At 36.4% G+C, this 16,127-nt stretch overlaps 1 protein-coding gene and 1 pseudogene across 1 annotated transcript; both read left to right on the forward strand.

The window, feature by feature from the left end:
• The first annotated feature begins 1,695 nt into the window (after positions 1 to 1,695).
• Positions 1,696 to 3,806, forward strand: LOC116106226 (dehydration-responsive element-binding protein 2A-like). The gene is made up of 2 exons (XM_031392573.1): positions 1,696 to 1,908; positions 2,444 to 3,806. The coding sequence occupies exons 1-2, from the start codon at positions 1,883 to 1,885 to the stop codon at positions 3,393 to 3,395; spliced, it is 978 nt and encodes a 325-aa protein (XP_031248433.1). The 5' UTR covers positions 1,696 to 1,882; the 3' UTR covers positions 3,396 to 3,806.
• Positions 3,807 to 5,693: 1,887 nt separating this feature from the next.
• On the forward strand, positions 5,694 to 11,987 carry LOC116106115 (annotated as a pseudogene).
• The last annotated feature ends 4,140 nt before the right edge of the window (positions 11,988 to 16,127 follow it).

The following is a 16,127-nucleotide window of genomic DNA, read 5'->3' on the forward strand; positions in this document are numbered from 1 at the left end:
AGTAAAATAAATTAAGCCTGAACGATTTGCGCATACCCAAGGTTTGTCGTAACGGTACCTAAAAGATTTAAAAATAATAAACAGGTACCTTCCGTCATGTGCTATTAGTGATTTCTGTTTGTTAATAGTGAAAAGACTAAATTGTCCTTAAAAGTTTGATATTTTAGTTTTTTATAAATTTAAAAATTTCTAAAAAACCTCCTAGGTTTGCTAATTTAACTAAACACACCCATATATAAAAAGTTTGTTAAATGACAAAAACACCCCCACCACTCGCAATGCCAGATTCTGACCACCACCACTAGAAACTGGCCTGGAAATTACGTTACGACACAGACTCATCGGTTCTGTGTCGTAATGTATTGATCTGGCCTTTTCCGGCCAGATCCGTGACTGATCTAGCCAGAAAAGGCTAGATCTATGGCTAGATCTAGCCCTCGTGGCCGCAAAACTCCATCTGCAGCGTCGACGGCCAGATATAGCCGTAGATCTGGCCTTTTCTGGCCAGATCAACCACGGATTTGGGCGGAAAATGTCAAATTGACGCGTTACGACATAGATCCGACGGGTCTGTGTCGTAAAGCAATTTCCGGCCAAATTCCGGCGGTGGTGGCCGGAATCTGGCACTGCAGGTGGTGGGGGTGTTTTTATTATTTAACAAACTTTTTATATATTGGGGTGTTTAGTTAAATTAGCAAACCTAGGGGGTTTTTTAGAAATTTTTTAAATTTATAAAAAACTAAAATATCACACTTTCAAGGGCATTTTAGTCTTTTCATTGTTAACAAACAGAAATCACTAACAGCACATGACGGAAGGTACCTATTTGTCGTTTTCAAACCTTTTAGATATCATTTTGTCGTTACAGCAAACCTTGGGTATGTGCAAGTCGTTGGCCAATAAATTAATTATAATTAAATTAAAGTTATGACACGGTAACAGTCGAATTACTCTTACCACACTGTTGCAATCCCTAAATCAGTCATAGACAAATCTTATATTAAAGATATTATTTTTACATTCAACAAAAATTAAATCTGAAACCGTGGGTTGAAGTCACGTATAGTCTCTTTAGTTCGCCCTTTTTAGATATTATTTTATTCACTTTTTACTAACGTAATTTATAATAATTTAGAAATTATTTCCATTAATTGGTATAATTGTAAAATTAGAATACAAATAATAAATATAAATAATATTGACCCAATAAATACCATCTAATGTCTCTTATGTGTCAAAGTTCAACAAAAATATTACTTTAATTTTTTTTAACTAATAAAATATCGAGGAAATATATCAAATTTTTAAATGAAAAAAATATCATATTAATTCTAATTAATAGAAAATATTAAAGAGAAAATTATTTATATTAATTTTTTTAACAAAATTTACAACTAAGATCAAGCTTGAACCCGTTCACTTGCAGTTGGCCACTGACACGTATAGTGGCAGAATCGAGAATCCACTAGAAAGTGGAGGGCAAAACAGTAATGAAAATTGGTAAAATGGGGAATTTACGTAGGTACCAAGAAAAGTGATAGCTAGTGGTTCGTGAAGCTTCGGATGACACGTGCCCAAGCGTACGGAGACCGAAGCGCCACGATACGACTAGAAATCCTCCACGTCATCACTGTCTCTTTAAAAATATATTATCAGAAATATCTAGAGAGAAGGTTATAAATATCTCTCAGGCTTCACCTATTCAAAGATTTCTGAGTCCAAAAACACACTCTCTAGAGCTAAAAATCTTCTGAAACCTCTCAACAAAATTCACGAAACGAAGACGCTGAAAACAGAGACGAGAAAAACGAAAACGCATTCGGAGGGAACGAATACTACTGCTACGGAAGTGTCAGAAAGGGTTTCATCTACTGCTTCTCGTATGACGCTACAAAGTGGTTGTGAAAGGTATGTTGTTAATTTTGTTCTTTTTTTTTTTTTTTTTTTTTTTTCTTCTTTGCTTCGAGGGTTTCTGAGTATTTTTTTCCGGGGTTTCCTAAAGTGGGTATTTGATGCTTTATCTGGGTTTTTTGTATCTTGAATTAGTTCGCATTTCTGGAAATTTTAGGGTTAGATTCTTTTCTCACTTATCTGTTTGGGTAACCAGAAACTGTCAAAATTATTATTATTATTTTTAAAATAGAAGTTCAATCCGTTTTGTTCTCTTCTTCTTTAAAGTATATACTTTTTCCTATTACTTGGAGCTGAAGTAATCTTTCTAAATTTAGAAATCCAGAGATTACTTGGCGCCTAGGAAATCTCATAGTCCAACTAAAACTAATACCAAGAGTTGAAGTCTAGTTTTGTTTTATTTAGGTTTTCGTAATTACATAGAGTAGACTGTTACAGCGTATTTGTTTTGCTTTGCGATATTATTGAAGTTTGCGAAGATAGGTGTTTGTGATAATCAAGGTTCTAAAATGGCTGCCATTGATTCTTACAGGAAGAGGAAGCGAAGAGACGGCATTAACGTGGCCGAGACTCTCGCAAAGTGGAAGCAATATAATGCCTTTATTGAATCCTGTGATGGTGAGAATAAACAGGTGCGGAAAGTCCCTGCTAAGGGCTCGAAGAAGGGCTGTATGAAAGGCAAGGGAGGGCCGGACAATGCAGGGTGTAATTATAGAGGTGTAAGGCAGAGGACTTGGGGCAAGTGGGTTGCGGAGATAAGGGAGCCAAACAGGGGTAAGAGGTTGTGGCTTGGTACTTTTCCCACTGCAGTTGAAGCTGCTCTTGCTTATGATGAAGCTGCCAGGGCAATGTATGGTTCTGGTGCGAGACTTAATTTGCCAGACCATTCTAACTTGAATGAGTATTCAAAGGATTCTGAATCCACGACAACATCTAGCTGGTCCGAGATTGAGGATTCTAAGTTGAAGAATGATGGTAGGGAAGCTGAATCTAGAATCAATACTGAGCCCGAAGCCAAATTCTCAAGTAGTCCAGAGAAACCACCGAAAACCAAAGAGGAGCCTGTGGATGATGAACTGTATGATAGGAAGCCAGAAGTGAGAGATGAGGCTGCTTTGGGTGCTACTTGTGCCTCTCAACCAGAAGTTAAGGAGCAGTTTATGAATCTAGCGGACGACAGTTGGATAGATGCAGAAGAATGGCAAAAAAATTTGTCAATGGATGAGATGTTTGATGTGAATGATCTGCTGAATATGATAGATAGTAATCCTCTTTGCACCCTAGAACAAAAGGATGAGTTGAGTTTTGACACTCAAAATCAACTAGGACTACTTGACTATGGCCATATGCTGTATGACAAACCATCAGATTTGTCCCAGCTGCCAAATCAATATGGGGATTTGTCTTTGCATACAGAGCAGGGGGCTTCAGATTATGGCCTTCAATTCCTGAAACAAGAGGATGGCAATGACTTTGGGTTCTGAGGAGTGAGGACATCCCAGCTTGGATATTGCAGCAGATCAAGATCAAATATCTGTGTTGTTCATCCGTGATTAATAAGTCTTTAATAGGTCTTGTCCAAGATGAACTGAAGATGGTTTCTGCTATTTAAACATGTTCCTCAGAATGAATTGTTACTGAGTTAATTCTGAACTGACTACTTAATGGGCTTATTCTCTATAGGTTTTTAGATTAGAGAATTGAGCAGATATATTTGTTTCTGCACCATCATTGATGCCTTGATGGGGTTGGAGAGTGTACTTATATTAGTTATTAACGGTTGAGATACAAATTCTTTGTTGTAGATATACTCAAAAGTACTCAGTTTGTGCTGTAATCTTTCTAAATAGTTAAAAGATTTCAATATATTTTGTACCGGACAGGAATTTTGAGTTTCTGGTTTTTGTTTAACTGTTGTCTATCTGGTCTTTTATTGACTAGTAACATTTCTGCTTGCTTGGTTTTGATGTTGCAATGGATGTCTTAGCATTATGCTCAGATTTTCTACTTTCTGGTGACCACAACTGAGCTGAAATTTTTTCTCCTAGGGCCAGCGATTTCATCACTGGGTGTTTCTGCCTCAATTTTCTTGCTATTTTAAACAAAATTAACAGAACAGTGAATGTTTTCACATCAATATCATGTAAATTACTGACATGAGAAGACAAATTAAATACAAGATGGATTATTAATTGAATAAATCTTGAAATACTTTAATTTTCTTGTATAAAATGGAGGAAAAAATAGAATAAAAAGCCAATAAAGATGAGGACTGGGGTTGTTGAGATTGTTTTATAAGGCAATAAATGTTACAACTCTCACAATAAATACAATAATGATAACTTTAGTATATCTTACTCCACTAAGAAACAAATTGAAAGACATTATTTATTAGGATTTCTCAATATCTTATTAAGTAAGACAACAAATGCAAATGCAATAATACCTTTTGTGTTTGCATATAGTTTCATTCATATCTATACCTGAAAAATTTGCTGTAAATACAGGCCATCTCACCGTATTTCCCTTGTTAACCACTTTCAACTTTCTAACTACATATCGATAACGAAATCAAATTACAAAACCAACTACAGAACTCTCAAATTATTGAGTAAGAGCAACTTTTCAATACAATTGGTATACGTCCATTCATTTTATAAGATCGTTCATTCATTATAGAAAGATTATTCATTAACAGAATATATGTACATTCGATGCACCAAAGTTTGTATCTACGATAATAGATCTAAAGAAGTCAAACAAATCAAATATGCCCTGTTCAGCTGTTCTAGCCTTATATGCCTCTAACCAATTTCCAGCACTATCTTTAATTCATAATTTCTCTTAATATTTTCTTTTAAATACAATCATAACTCTTTCTTAAAACCCTTCATTAAATTTGATAATCCCTCCAATTTCCTTAGTTGGAATTTGGAAAGCATGTGGAAGAGAGCTCTGAGTCTCTGACCATGAGCTGTATGTTGGCTCTGCTTTCTGGTTATGGCAGAGTAAAAGGGGTTTGACTTGTTGCTTTTTGGTAATTAGATTTAGTCACACGTGTTGAAACCTGAATGTAATCTAAGTATCAAATTTCGTACCTGAGATAGGTCCCACCCAACATGTCTCCCTTCCATCGTCATCAATCACAGCCGTCCATTTCTTTCTCCAATCATCATTTATTTACATCACTTTGCCATTCACCGCAAACGTGCTTGAACGACCACCACTTTTAACTCATGCAAAAGCCACTCACACAACCCGAGATTCTCCGACAACTCCATTGACTACTCCGCCTCACTGTCGTTTTCTCTCTTTCACCCTCATTCATTCATTCATTCACTCACTCACTTTTACTTTTTTTCTCTCCCTTCTTTATGAATGTTCAATAAATTTTCAGTCTTTGTTTTCAGGCCACAATCTCATCGGAATCTGGATTTTCTTTCATACCCAGAAGTTATTTTCAGGTAAAATGATCAAAGTTCTTTGCTTTTTGCTTTGCATTTGCTTGGATGACATGGATTCTTTCAGTGTTCTTTTAGTTTATTACTTTGATCATCAACATGGATGATTTTATGATACAAACTCAGGCTTTGTGTTTGTTTGTTTTTTCTTTGTTTAAACTTGAATTTGATAATCATTTTTGTGTATTGTCATTGTTGTTGATCATTCAATTTTTAGCTGGTATTTTGTGGGGTTGTGGTGAGTGGTGACATCATTCACATGCATTAGTTTCCCTTTCAAGTAAAATTTTACTCTCATGTGATTCTTCTAGTGGTTGAATCATGAATATCTCAAAGTCTACAGCTAACCAACACCATTTTGTGGTCACTACTGCATCTTTCTCTGTTTGGTAATTTGTTTATTCTTTAAAACAAGAAATTAGGTGCAAACTAAAAAGAAAAAAGTTTTTTTGGCCCTATGGTTTCTGTGTTGACAAGTAGTGTCACGGTTCTGCTTTGCATAAATGACAGGGCATAATCTAGATTATGTTCTAACAGTAGCTTGAACTTAAGGTTTTTTAATTTCTATATTTTCTCCAATTTAAGGCTTATAAGAATAGGAGAAAGGGTGAATGAAAAAAAAAAGAGTTTGCTCACGGTAGCAAGATGGTTGAAGGATAAACCTCGGGGCATTTATAAAAATGAGTTCTTTGATGCGGGTTCGAATCTACTATCATAGGGGGGAAAAAATGAGTTCTTCAATCTGGGTTTGTAACATACTGTCATGGAAAATGAGTTCTTTAACGCGGGTTCAAATAACTGTCTTTCTCTGCCGACTTAAATGGTGTGGTCTTGTGGGGTTAATGTATGTATCTAGTATTCTATAATGGATTAATTTTAAAGTCATGCGCAGAAAACTAAGTCTTATGAAATGTCTTTGATTCTTGGACAACAGTTCATACATGGCATAACCAAAAACAGAAAAAAAAGTCAGTCTTATGACAATAGCTTAATTCTTGGACCACACTTTCTTAGGTGGCTGGCCTGGTCAATTCCAGGTCAAGCTTTTGACAAGAGCATGCTAATGATAGTCATGAGAGGTGGGTACCGGCAAAGTAGCTATAATTGTAACAACGCCCTCACCATTGTATTTGGCATGTGGAGCATGACTTTAGTAAGGGCATGCTTGTATGTGGAACAACAAAAGCAGGCTCCATTACTGATCCAATGCCTTTTAGCATTTCCTTTCCTTTCACAAGGAAATTAATAGTATAGTAATTTTAAAGTAGTAGTAATAGATAATAATGTGATGTTTGGTACACAATCTTATGCTTAGAACACAATAGGCGTTAGGGTCTTTGGTTCCTTGTGCCTTATGTTCCCAATCACTTAAAACAAACCTCCATTTCAGATATCATTAATGTGCCTAACGTGCTCGTGTTGCAGATATGTGACTTAATCTGTTAAATAATACAGGAGATATTGAAGAGATTAAGCCTATTGGCTGATCAATGCCGAAGAGGAGGAGGAGAATTTATATCAATCCAAGCATCCATTTGATGTTTATCGTAAGCATTTTCTCCTCCACTTAACAAACTGATGAATTATTGGGCTTTGGGTAACAGCCTAACCGGTTAAATGACAGCTGAACTGTTTGGCTTTTTGATTATTTCTATGACTCAGAAAAAGTGAAATTATTTAAGGGATTTGTTTTGAATATGTTGAACTGTACTTGGCATTTGCTGTTATCTGAGCTATGATAGATTGTGTTCTCATTCAACTCATGCCTATTTTTTTTTTTTTTTAAGCAAGATAGAATCACCATGTTACCCAATTATTTGTTTTTTGTGTAGTCATCTCAAACCTTTGAAGTGCCTTTATTCATCTAGTAATTTAAACATAACTGAAACCACTTGAAAGCTAAAATACATAATGAACTAATATCAGTTGCTATGGGAAATTAGTGAAAGAGTGTCTTTTTCATTTGTTTCCAATACTATATGTTATAAACCATATGACTGATTTTTTTATTTTTTTTCATACAACAGCTTTTGAGGCATTTTTTCATGACTCATGGCAACCTGTGGAGTTCATAAGAATCGAGGATGGGATTGTCACCATGCACTACAGATAACCAAACTCTGGTTGAGGAGAAACGTCCATTCTCAAATCTTGACTAAAATCAAGGAGAGCAACTTTATCTGACTGCACGCTTTTTGAGGCCTGGAGTTGATGTATGTCTGCTTTCAGCCACTGAAAATGCAGAGAATTCAGAGGAAGAAAATAAAGATCCCGTAAGTCACATTGATGTTTGGTTTAACAACATTTGCTTTCTTTGAATGTCGCAATTACCCTATTAAGTTGGATCTCTAATTCTCTCTCTACTGTAGGTGTGGCTTGATGCTAAAATAAGTTCATCGAGAGAAAGCCTCACGGAGATCAATGCTTATGCCGTTTATGTTAAATATGTCACCAAGGTCCTCTTGGTTCAGAGAGGGGAACTCTCAGTAAAGAGAGTAAACTAGTAGGAATTGATCAAATAACCATCCTCCAAAGCTTGGAAAAGATGCTTGTGAAGATCAACACTACCGGTGGGATTTCTCTGAGGACTGCTCTTTGTTGCAAAGATCTAAGCTGCTGCTGGGGAAATTTTCATCTGATCTTCATGGTACTTGTTGCATCAGTTTTGAAGCAGACTCAGTTTGATTTGGATCTGTGCAAAACAAAATGTCTATCAAGTTTTGGATGGTGATGAAGAAAACTCTGCACCAAACTCAGATAAATCTATATGCTATAAATTCAAGGGACGGTGGCATTTCAACACTCATGTGGTTCAGTTTATTCAAACTGATACTAAACCGTCAGTCCTGATTGTAGTGTGCAAGAAGCTGGACCAGTGCCACTTTGTGATGTTATGAACCTGCGGCGATCAAGCGTCGAAATGTACAACCTGAGCGATTTTTGGCTGTGATATTCCTCCAGACTCAGACATTGGCTGGGTTCGCCAATGCCATATAAGCCTGACAAATGGAAAGAAAGATTTGTACTTACCATTACCATGCTGGTATGGGGGCATTCAAATTGCTCAGAAGAGAATGTGGGAGTGACCAAGAAATCTTCCTAAAAAGAAGAGCAGGAATAAACCTAAGGAGGTGAAACCAGTATGGCCAGTCAAAAGAACATAACACTGAACTTGCCATTGTTCCTGTGCCTACTGAAAGTGACCATTAGCCTTTATCAGGATGATTCCCTGCCAAAAATCCTGAAAATCATTCAGGAGAGATTGATGAAACTCCTCTCAAGTATTATTTGAAAGGTCCTCGTTCAGTGCAGAGGAGGGATACGTCTGAGTTAGAAGATACAGAGTTTGAAAGATGGTGGGAGAAATAAACCCCAACAAAAAAGTACTAAGTAAAAAATCTCCAAGGTAGAAGATATGGGATTTGAAAGTAGGACATGGGGAAAACTGTCCAACAAGAAAGTCCAAACTAACAGATTTCGTCCAAGAAGTTCAAAAAATGATGATGTTGTGAAAGAAAGGTGTATAAGAAAACAACCTTAAGTGCAGGAGCATACAGTAGAGTAATAATTCATATATGAAGAATATTGAGTCCACAATGACAAATGAAGAACCGGATATTATTGACCAGTGGAATGGATTTAAGGCAAACTCCTAGAGCAAATGAGGAAATGGAAACACGGAAATGGAGCAAACCTCAAGCGAAGATGATGGAGAAATTTCAGAAAATGAAATTTTAGGAAAGATGGAATTTCTATGGCATCACTTATATCCTTGAGGACAATGAGGTATAACTGTTTCAACTAATTTTTTCATATCTTATTGTTAGTTTATGTGAACCTGGCTGATGTGTTCTCTCTCTATCCATTATCTACATCATACAACTTAAAACACTTGACATACTATGTTTGTATTGATTTGTTTTCTGTGGGGCACAGATGCAACATGGTAAGCTTTGCTGCCTACATCACTCATCCAGTTTGATAATGATTTTCAGGTTTCAAAATCTGGAGAGCCAACTGAGACTCTGGAAAAATCAAGTGAAGGTTGCCAACACAAATACAGATTAGATGAAGAAGTTGGAATTTGTTGTATTAAATGTGGTCGTGCGCACGGAAATAAATATGTTGCACCACCCTGTAAGTCAACTTGCAGCCCAAGAATACAAGGTCTTTTGTTTTTCACTGTACACCAGCTGGGATACTCAGTTGCCCTCTAAATGGACACGATTGTCTTCTGACATCCTCATGTTACCAAATTAGCAAAAACATGTGTGGCAGAAAAGCATTTCTAGTTTTAATATTAGAAAATCTGTCAAATAGTCTTAAATACATGGTGCATGGTTTTATAATGGATGTATCAATCTTCTAAATCCTTCATAGTGTGTGTGTGTGTAAAAGCATTTCTAGTTTTAATAATTTGAAAATCTGTCAAATAGTCTTAAATAAATGGTGCATGGTTTTTAATGGTTGTATCAATCTTCCTAAACCCTTCATAGGAAGATTGATACATTTGTACATGTAATTTACTTGCAGCCCATGGCTGTCAAATTTGGTTGACATGTGGGCACTTTTCCTGGTTGGAATTGATTAATTCTGGGTTCATCTCCTTTGCATTCAGCTTGAATTTTATGGTTGGCAGATCTAATTGTAGATGTCTAATGCCTTGTTTCTTTTTCACTAGATGCAACACAGAATTGGGAAACTGACAAAAGGTGGAGGATCAAGAATATTCAAGCATAAGCCTGTTGAAGATGCGGCCGAATATTTTCTGCAACCAAGCTCTTGACTCTCCCTATCAGAGAGAATGACAATGTGTGGGCCTTAATCCCGACTTAAGAAGAAATTGCATTCATCAGAAAAAGGCTTTTGAATTTCTATGGAGAAATATTGCTGGGTCTGTGGAGCCGGCACTTATGCAACCAGCATCTAAGAAAACGGGGTTGTGTTATTTCTCATTCTCCTGGCGCTGGAAAAACTTTGCTCATTATTGCATTCCTTGTTGCTACTTGAAGTTATTCCCAGGAAAACGACCTTTGGTCCTTGCCCCAAAGACAACTCTTTATACCTGGTACAAAGAATTTAATAAGTGGAAAATTCCCATACCAGTTCATCTAATCCATGGCCGTAGGACCTATAGAGTCTTCAAGCCAAAAAGGGTAAAGTCATTCGAGGAGTCCAGCCCCTACTTTAGATGTTATGCATGTTCTGATTGCTTGGAGAAGATACAAAGTGGCATGCACAGCCCAGCGTTCTTGTCATGGGTTACACTTCGTTTCACACTAATGCGGGAAGATGCAAACTTTGCACACAGAAAAAATATGGCTAAAGTGCTGGGGAGAGTCCAGGGATCCTGATACTAGATGAAGGGCACAACCCTAGAAGCAATAAGTCAAGATTGAGGAAGGTTCTGATGAAAGTTGAAACAGACCTGAGAATATTGCTTTCAGGTACATTATTTCAGAACAACTTCTGTGGTATTTCAATACACTCTGCTTGGCCCGACCAAAGTTTATCAATGAAGTGCTGAGGGAACTAGACCCAAAATTCAAAGGAGGAAAAATAAGAAGAAGCCTCCATTTATTAGAATCTCGCGCAAGAAATTTTCATAGATACCATTGCAAGAAAGATTGATCAGACAACGGTGAAGAAAGGATGCAAGGTTTAAAATGTTGAAAAATATCACAAGTGGATTTATCGATGTGTATGAAGGTGTAGGTTCTGAGGAGCTCCCTGGTTTACAAATTTACACCTTAATGATGAATCAACGAGTACAACGTAACATTTTAGAGCAACTTAGGATATTATGAAGGATTACAATGGGTATCCTCTTGAGTTGGAGCTTTGATAACCCTTGCATCAATACACCTTGGTTGGTAAAAACTTCAAATGTGTTAACAAATTTTTTACCCCGAAGCACTAATGGATCTGAAAAGTACAAACATGATTTTAGAAAAGGGTCCAAAGTGATGTTTGTTCTAAATCTTGTGTATCGATGTCAAGCAAGAGAAGGTCCTGATTTTTTGCCACAATATTGCACCTATCAATTGTTTTCAGAACGTTCCAGAAAGTCTTTCGAGGCAGAAGGGTAAAGAAATTTTGGTTCTCACAGGGGACCTAGAGCTTTTGAACGGGGAAGAATAATGGATAAGTTTGAGGAACCCGGTGGGCCTTCAAGGGTATTGATTGCTTCAATCACAGCGTGTGCTGGGGTATTAGTTTGACAGCAGCTTCGGGGTGATTATGTTAGATTCAGAGTGGAATCCTTCCAAGACCAAGCAGGCCATTGCACGTGCTTTTCGACCTGGTCACAGAAGGTTTTGTTATGTGTATCAGCTCTTGGCATCTGAAACACTCGAAGAAGACAAGTAAGCAGGACAACATGGAAGGAATGGGTATCGTATGATTTTCAGTGGGAATTTGTAGAGGACCCTTCTCTCTGGCAAATAGAAAAAATTGAAGATAGATATTGAGAGAGATTGTGGCAGAAGACAAGTGAAGTCTTTCGTATGATAATGAAAAATGAGAAGGCTTCAAAAGGATTGATCAGAACCTAGTTCTATTTGATAATGAAAAGCGAAAGAAACTACCCCATGCATGTTTGTTGCAGGTTCTTTGCCCATTTTCTCTCTTGTTTGTCATTTATTGACCAGAGTTGAATAAAGAGGTGCAACATTTTCATAATCGATTGCTGTTCATTAGCAATATTATATTTTCAGATTATACAATTGAGTCAATGACTGCATGCATGTTATGTCGTGTTCATCAAAATCACATATGTGGTTCTTGCCGAACTATCTTACAACTATGTAGGATATGAACAGTTTGAGATTGAATGAAAAAATATGTACAGATCTATATATAGGCTGGACATGACATGAGTTCGGCAGTGAAGGCATAAGTTTACATGATTTGGATCTACTTGTTTTCATTATAATCCAGCTATAGTGCATGTATAGGTTGACATGATGTCTCGCCATATAGGGTTTACTTCTATGTCAATACCTGCAGAAGTTGATGGCTATCTTATTTATATACATCTATAACTGATTTTTTGTCCTTATATTTTTCCTTCAAAGCACTTTAATTTTGTGTATGCTGGTATGCACAACTCTACTGCTAAATCACTCAACATAAGAAAACTCGCCACCAGGCCTTGGGTTTAATAGACTATATCTGTGCAATAGGTTCCTCCAAACAATGGAATTCGATCATCATTTTGACCCTATCGACTAGCTATAGCAATTCTAGATAGCTGAAGCCCAAGCCCAATCCTCTTTTTGTCCTGTTTGCAGGACCTCTAAAACCAAAGCCAACCTAACAATAAATGGGAGGAGCATTTATGCGTCTCCCATGGACGCACTTATTCTTAAAACCTGATAATTGAAGTGCTATAAGATTCCTTCCGTATTATTTAAGCTAGTTGGGTACATAATTTCAATGTTCTCACTCAAAGAGTTGAATGATGAGTGATGTTCAGTAACTGTTGAATTGATGGTGTGAACCAGTATAGGACACTTTCGGTGAGTATATTAAACTTGATTGAGTAAACAAAACGTTCTCCCTTTTCCTTTTAGCCTCTTATCAGGCTAATATAATTCTTCTACACGCATTTCTTTGTGCAATCAATACTTTTAACAAGAACACCACCGGAAATCTACCATTTACAGACACTGTTTTGCAACGAAACCGTTCTCGTTGCATGTTCTTGAGTAGTTGGAGCTTCAATTAAAAATTGTCGAGGGTTTTGCCTTTATTCATCCCAAATACATGCATGCTGCAGTCATTGGTATAGTGGTCGATTGAAAGAGAGAGAGAAGAGAGAGACCAAAAACAATGGGTACTGGTAATATCAAAACCATGGGTGAAAGCTACAATCACTCTTACGTATATCCTTTATAAAAAAATCATGGCGGCCTTTCGTTCATACATACTTAAAAAGTATTAAAGAAAGACTTTTAAAAATCTTAATGAAACTCCCCTATATGGAGTTGTTTAACAGCCAAAACAGTGGGTAGGGCTATCAAAACAGGAAAGATTACACTCAACTTGTTAGATCTTTTACTAATTCCAATGATGGCACCAACCATGCATAAAATAGAGCTATAGTAAGAGATGGTTATCTCTTATTAAATACTAAGATAATTTTGTTGTTATGGTATATGTATCTAACAATCACGATATTTGATATGTTAATATAGATATATAAAAAATGTGATTGGTCGAACATATACTCAAAAGAAGCCTCTGGAAACGAGATACCTAAAACTTAAAAACAATCCATGTTGAAGATAGAAAATTTTATCTTTTCTTTCTCTTACACAGAGTCCCAACCAGGTCAGTCCTGACTGGTATTGTGGACACAATCATGCACAATATTATTAATAAATGGAAACAATTATGAGTCAAATTGGCTACTATTTAATACCTTCATTGTTTTGAGTTTGAATCTTTCAGATATGCTGACCCTGATGTGTTCTTATTAATTCCAATGGGGTTTTATTCGTTTTACAATGCTTAAGTTAGGATGAATCAATGTTTTTGTGTCTACATGCACTGTACCGTTACTATAATTAATATGTAAAAATGTATGTCCTTTGCAAAACTCTCTTTCAAAATTCCGAACAAAATTAAACGCCATGGAAATTCAAATCAGCTGGGTTTTCTGTCCTCTGTTTGTCCTGATTTAGGGCATTCTTTTACGTAAGGTGTTTTACATTAGTATTGTTGTTTCTCTTTATCATCGAGTAAGAGTAGAAAGACATTTTGTTCAAATTTCTAGTTAAAACAACTATAAATTATATTAAAACGTGATGAACTAATATAGATTCGAATGTTAATATGAACTTCAAGTATAAAATTTGTTGTGAGTGGCATTGACTATGCCTACATGGAAGTTAGCTTATAACTTGGGTGGTCAAAGTTATTTGTTAAAGCAAGGGGCATTTCTGGCTTTTCCTATTGTCAAGAAACCTAATCTAAATTAGGTTTTGTTGATTGAGTCTTCATACAAAGAGAGAAAGTCTGTTACGAATCTGGATGTGCTGGAACTTGACGATCGTTGATGGAATCAAACGGTGGTGGTAGTCTTAGCTGTGCTTTCTGTTTTCCCTTGTATCTTGTGTATAAATGTCACTGATTTTTTGTTGTTTGATGTAAGTATGAGAGGTGAGGAACATCTGGGTTTCGGGTGTATTATAGAGGGTCCTTTCTCGGGTTTTCTTTGTGTAAAGGAGTGAGGTAAATCTTGTAAGTTTTCTTATTCTCATAGTGAATCATTCTTACGTTCTTGAAGAGTGGATGTAGGTAATCTAATTGATACCGAACCATATAAATCCTTGGTTCTCTTTATCTTCTACTTTATCATTGTTATTTACTTGTGATTTGCTTGTTAGATTATTCACTTTTGCTTTCGAAATTGGTCTCATGTTTAACAGAATTCTCTATTTTTTCTCTTCCCTTGGATAGATGCAAACCTTTTAGCCACTAGAGTTAGCCATAACCAAGTGTTTTATATTCGAGTCGCAAGAGAGGTACCTAACATATCTGTACAATTATCTTAATCTATAGGATTTGTAGGGTGTATGTTACCCTAAGAATTAGGCAGACTCCAATGTTATAACAAACGGGATCGAAAGCAAGCACTGATAAAAGCTTATTTCGGAGAAATATGGGATGGTGGTAAAGATTCATTTCCTTATCTGGTCGAATGCTCGAACAAGCAAGTATAGGTTTTGGTGTGAGCCTAATATACCTAAAAAAAAATCTCGACTTTTATATACACATTTTGAGTTAGAGGATGTTGTCGAATTTAGGTGATAAAATCAAAATTTAAAATTACAACCTGTTTTTAGAACACCGCGGGAGAAATGTGTTTTCCGACGATATTTGTTTCGCCGCAAAACAATGTAATCGGAATATGCCACATACACCGACGCTGCAAGCTGGTTGAGCTTGGAACATCTCTCAGCAAAGGGTGCCACTGAAAGGTTGTATTACGAAGCAAATACTAGACAAATAAATAAAAGTTTGAATATTACGACTATAATAACCAATAAGATCATCTGCGGCTAAAAGCAAGTTCTGGTGAAGGGCAGTTGAGGATGTTGATATAAATAATTATATATAATCTTATAAACAGAAAAAGTTATGAAGGGCGTTATTAAAATAGCATAAAGTGGATAAAATGGTATCCAACTTTTCAACTAAAAAACGACCCAGTTGATGCAGTTGGTAAGATGTGAGGAAAGGAATGGCCAAGGACAAAGAAGAAAGAGTGAAAAGAAAAAAAATTATTTCAACACTGTTAAAACCTTACCCACTTAGCTTGAGAGCGACCCACAAAGTATTAATATATATGAAAATAAAAAAGCAAATTAATATACCAAATTAAAATCTAATATCATTAGGGAAGGTGTTAAGGATGATTAAAATATTGCGATAGGGGAAGCTGGTGAGAAGTCAAGTAAGAAACTAATAATCTTTATTTGGTTACCAGGGGTGTCGCGGTCAGCTTGCACGCACCTCAACTAATCCCCCAAAGCTTTAAAAATTGAGGAGGGAGAGATAAAAGTACAAGAGAAAGAAACTAATTCTAAGCATCTCTCATAGGTTCACTAATCACTTGATTGACTATTGGCGGGTTTTCTTCGTATGTGTTGTCCAAAAAGGGACTCAATGATTATTCGTTCGCCGGAACCAAAAGTAAAATTTCGGTAGATAAGGATCCCATAAAACTTCTTTCGAGGAATGGGCCAG

Source organism: Pistacia vera, unplaced genomic scaffold (assembly GCF_008641045.1).
Source record: "Pistacia vera cultivar Batoury unplaced genomic scaffold, PisVer_v2 Contig51, whole genome shotgun sequence".
NCBI classification, from domain to species: Eukaryota; Viridiplantae; Streptophyta; class Magnoliopsida; order Sapindales; family Anacardiaceae; genus Pistacia; species Pistacia vera.